At 39.0% G+C, this 5,463-nt stretch overlaps 1 protein-coding gene across 1 annotated transcript in view; it reads left to right on the top strand.

Annotated features, from left to right (window-relative positions):
• Positions 1–5,463, top strand: part of PDE11A (phosphodiesterase 11A) — a 290,348-nt gene that overhangs the window by 54,273 nt on the left and 230,612 nt on the right. Inside the window, exon 2 of the mRNA XM_019523008.1 lies at positions 3,266–3,424. Within this exon, the coding sequence (XP_019378553.1) occupies positions 3,266–3,424 (159 nt within the window). The remainder of the gene's footprint in view (positions 1–3,265; positions 3,425–5,463) is intronic.

Below are 5,463 nucleotides of genomic sequence, written 5' to 3'. Positions count from 1 at the left end.
AGGACCCAGCAATCCTCAGTAAGACTGAGGAGGGGTTTAAACCTCCACCTTGGCCTGCAGGGTTCAGAGGGTTGGGGGAAGAGGGAGTATGGCCAGATGGGGGCATAGCCTGACTCCTGTGGTAGGACAAAAGGAGTGGGGGGAGAGTGAGTGGCGGCAGCAGGGAATTAAACCCCCTCCATTGGCAGTTCACTCCAGGCTACTGCCAGGGCTGACCATGCCCCCGCTGCTGGAATAGCCAGTGAAGAAATGCAGGTCACGTTGGTTGGACAGGGGACGAAGGGGGGGTGGGAATAACCTCTTCCCTGCTCCCTTCTGGGCTGGCGTCTGGCCAGGCCCCCACCCCTGCCGGTCCCTGCTCCAACTAGGGAGCAGAGGGGCAGGGCCAGGCCTGCATTGCTGGAGCAGAGAGCCCAGTCCAGAGAGCATGTCAGGATGCTGGGGAACTCTGGTTTAACTTAAACCAGGAAGGGGTCTGGGACAGAAGTTGCATAAACCAGTTTAAGCTCAATCAGTTAAGTTTGATACTACATTTAACCAGGTTTATCTCAAACTGGTTTTGGCCATTTTGAAACTGGTTTATGTGCACTGAACTTATGTTCTGTTACAGGTTTAAACCAGTTTCTGAACACTTAAACCAGTTTAGTATAATGTCTGTTCCTAGCCTTTATGTTCTGGTACATGTTGAAACCAGCTTCTCATCACTTTAAACCAGTTTATGTGTAACTTATGTCCATAGCTGGTGTGTCTCAGAGACAACATTGCATGTCTAGTAGTCTCACTCATGGGCGACTGGTGTCGTCCTCAGTCAGGGGGGACACGTGGCATCGGTGTGCCCGCCTGCCCCCCGTGCCCATTGCCTAAGTGGCAAGCACGGCCAGTCAGGCAGTGCACCAGTGCTCTCAGGGGGTGCACATGTTCCCCCGTGGTGCACCCCCTATGCATTGCCACTGGTCTCACTTCATCTAAACTGGAAGCAAAATCAACTGTGAACTGTAAAATCAATTTTAGTATCTATTAAATTATTTTAAATTTTAATCTTGAAAATTGAGGTCTTTTGATTAAACAGAAGGAACAAGCATTGTTAATAATTTAGCTTTTAGGTACATGCTTCCCTAACAAGGTATATCTATGTGTTATCTTAGAATACATTTTCAGTACAGAATACTGCTATTTCTGTATAGTTGAGTGTGATTATGGTATTTTCTCTATTGGATATGCTGTCTGTTACTGAAATTCCTGTGTTACTTAGATTTTAAATACAATCAAACACAGGTTTCCATAATCCTATTGAGAGAGGTCCTTTATGCTCATAATATACATTCACATGAATATTAAATGTATGATATCTCTGAGAAAATATACATTTCATTATTTCTTCTGTGGAATATAAATATCTTTATTGATAATTTAATTCAGTTTATGATCTGGAAATCATATACCTACATTCACTAACATAGTTCATGAAATCCTGAGATAACAAAACCTAAGTGAAAACAGATTGATCAGAATGTAAAAATCAGGCTAATACATATTTTTCACACTCATTGTAATATAAAAAAGTATCTAGTCTGTTTAATGTAACATACAGTCTGGCCTGCCTAATATAAAAATAAATGACATTAAGTTTGCAAATTCCTTGAATAAATAATCTCTACTTGCCATGTAATACTTAGGGGTAGATTTCATTGTGAAATTTCAGTCACACTGCTCCCATTAACATTAATGAAAGTTGTGCTACTAAGTCCCTATGCACCATACTGAAAACATAGCCCTTAGAATGCTACAAATGAATGTGACCATGAAGCCAATTAATGGATAGTACATTTTAAGAACATTCAGGTTAACATAATATTATCCTCTAGAGGAATAGGAGTATTAATATTGTAGAATTAATATTGCAGCCAATACTAATATTGTGGGGAAAACTCTGGGCACGACTTTGATAATACAGGAGTTGGTGTTTAATTTTATAGTTATTCACTTGGCCTCTATGAAATCTTTCATTGTTTCAAAACCCATGCATTTCTATGTGGCAAACTGGCAAACTTAATTGTCCAGCATCATCATTGGCTTCAACATGGCATTTCTGTCTGAATTCTTTTTACCCAGTATTGTTATTACCCAGTATTGTTATATGTGGTGCTTAAGATAAGGTAACTATGTATAAATGAGAGTAAAGAAAACAAATTTTCGGGCTTGTGTAGTGCCTCTTTTCTTGCAGGGCAGAGTAACTGGTTCAACATGGCATTTCTGTCTGAATTCTTTTTACCCAGTATTGTTATATGTGGTGCTTAAGATAAGGTAACTATGTATAAATGAGATTAAAGAAAACAAATTTTCAGGCTTGTGTAGTGCCTCTTTTCTTGCAGGGCAGAGTAACTGGTTCAACTTACATCTAAGCACATTGGAATCACTGAACAAAGTGAATCTAACATAGTAGAACCTGCAGAAGTATAGGGAGACTTTTAGAGAACCCTTTCTAAGAGGAAAAGGAGCAAGCAAGCTAACTTGCTTTGAGACAGAGTTTGATAAGTTTATGAAGATGATGTGACATTAATTGCTGTCAAATTTCTGGACTGTGGGGAGTCCTGCTGGCTGGATGACATGGCCCTGTGCACTAGATCACATTGGTGTGCAGTCAGGCTGGTGTGCAGAGTTGCTCCGGTCCTGTGGACCGACTCTGCCCAGGATCCAGCCTGTGGACAATCCCCATTTCACTCCTTCAGTCTGGGGCTGCAAGGTTGCATATGATGTTGCAAGGGATCATAAAGCAAAGTGATTATCTTGGTTTTCTTTTCAGAATGCAGGATGATATTTTTGTCACTTTCAAAGATCCTACACCACTCTGCTTCTCCTTAAATCTTCTAATATTGTATTAGTTTCCCCTCTATGTTCCTCATAAGCTTCTATCTGTGATGTTTCATTTATATTCTTCTTGCAGTATCTTCTGGATACCTACCTTTGTACTGTAGAATGGTGCAGTTATCTCCAGTGTCCTTTTTGCCATTGGAATGTAGGATGGACATACCAGTTGTGCTATCCCTTTCCACAGCATGAGTTTTGGAAGGCCCATATTAATTAGACTTATTTCTCTCAGTATATTAACTAAGGAATGCAATTCTGAAGCATGGTACAATAATTTAACAATATAATGCCACTATTGTAAAGACACTCAAGAAAGTATTTAGTGAACTCCTATCCTTGAAGAAAACTCAGACATATAAGATGCAAGTGTTAATACTTACCTTGTTTCTTTTTGTAGGATCGTCGCTTTAATGATGAAATTGACAAACTGACTGGATACAAGACAAAATCATTGTTGTGCACGCCCATTAGAAACAGTGATGGAGAAATTATTGGTGTTGCCCAAGCGATAAATAAGACGCCTGGAGGTGCCCCTTTTACAGATGATGATGAAAAAGTAAGGTTGTGTTTATCTTGTATGCTTCATTTCCTTAGTATCTTCAGAGATATTCTCTGCAAATGTTATTTCACTATTACGGACCACTTATCTAATTATGTAAGATGAAACTGTATCATCTGTAATCAATTGATTTTTTTTGTCAGGGTGATAATATTATTATATTTTGATAGCTTGCAGGTTCCTAGTGTTCCTAGTGTAGGTTTTTTGAGTATTTATGCTGTCAGCTCAGTTAGTTTGTTGCTTCATCTATCTGGATGGGTTTTCTAATTGAGAATGTGTCTTATCAACTCTTACATAAAGGTCTAGGTAGAACTAATAAAATGTTGCCGTCCCAGCCTTGTGATAAAATGATTGTCACACACAGCAGTAGAGCTCTATCCTACCTGTTCCTTATTTCATGAAGACAACCATTAGTTTTCTATTATTGTTTTATTCATTAGTTATTATTAAAAAGAAGCATTGTTTAAAAGAGTTAGTATATGTGATATTTCACTTTCTTTATATTTCACTCAATAAAGACATGATATAGGAATAAAAATTCACATTCTATTATTTTTATTTATGCTTGATGTAATTACCACATTTGATTGTGTGCTGCCTCATATTGTTAACCTTCTGAAAGTAAAATAATAGAGGAGCCAAAATCACTAATACAAAATGATTAAAAGAAAGTGTTTCAGAGTTTTGTGTGTTAAAAATTTATGATACAATATGCATAGCTTTTGCATTAGGACACATCTTCTTAGATAATTTAATTTTAATAAGAGTCATTGCATTAAAAATCCATTTAAAGTGGGAGGGAATTTATTATTCATGATCTCTTTTTATTTTACAGTAAACTAATTGTTTTTGACAGTCCTATGGCTGTGTCCTTATGAGACAATCTTTGCTAACCTTTCCCACTATTGGAATCATCATTGGTTCAGTCCCACTGATGGGAGCCAGGGCCAGATTTATACCTCACTTGCTCATAGGCACAGGATCTTCAGCACCTCCTATCCGGATGTGGGAGGGAGGGGGTGGTACACGGCTGGATGTGGAGCAGGTAGGAGGGGATGGCTCACGGGTGGGTGGTGATGGATTGCCACTGCCTCCCAGGAGCAGGGCTGGGGCAGTGGTGGCAGCGTCACCCTTCTGCAGTGGGGAAGGGGAGCTAGTGGGTGGTGGCAGCTGCCGCTGCCTCTGGTACATTGGCACTCCTAAGCATGTGCCTGCTTTGTCTTACGGGTTGTCCAGCTCTGATGGGAGCATTAGTGCAGATTATAGGTGGGAGTTAGTTTTTTAAAGCAGTGGGTGTCAACCCTTTTGACAAGCATATCACGTATTAGCCCCATAGTCTCCATGATCCCTTTCCCTGTCTGATCTTCTGTTTGCTTTCTGCTCCCTGCCTGGTTTCCTGCCTGTTCTACTGCTCTGCTTTTTGCTCCCTGACCTGTCTGTTGCTATGCTACCTGCTTTTTCCCTGATCTGCTATGTGTTACATACAGAGGCTGCCCATTTATGACATCTGCAATATATCTACATGTCTAGTATACTCTGCATCACATATCTAATGCTAAATAATGATACTTCTTCATGGAATGTTCTCCATAGATTTCTGATTTGGGATTTTGATGCACTCAAGGTTATTTAAAAATTAATAATGTAGAAAGAGTCCTATGCCCTGATATGTAAACCAATATGTATCCACCAAAAATTTATATCATTAGTTCCTGTTTTTCTCTCTGTCAGCAATGCATATATGTCATATTCTAAAAGAAAATAAGATATAATATGGGCATACACCGACATTGTGTATGTGCATGTATAATCGTGTTGTTTTTTTTAGAACATGATATACATGCATAAACAAATTTAACATTGCCTGTAAAATGTATAGTCCATATTACAAAAAAACAATTTAACCTGGATATGTATTTAACATATTATCATATATTATTTCTCTTAGAACATGGCATATGCATTGCATGTGTGGCTGTATATAGACAGTTATACACACAGACCTGCTTTTATGGTCTGTGACTCTTCACTCTAAA

The sequence above is a fragment of the Gavialis gangeticus genome, unplaced genomic scaffold, assembly GCF_001723915.1.
Source record: "Gavialis gangeticus isolate Ggan-Ray unplaced genomic scaffold, GavGan_comp1, whole genome shotgun sequence".
Classification (NCBI taxonomy): Eukaryota; Metazoa; Chordata; order Crocodylia; family Gavialidae; genus Gavialis; species Gavialis gangeticus.
The sequence above is the reverse complement of the archived record's forward strand: the minus strand, read 5'-3'. Positions and strand labels throughout refer to the sequence as shown.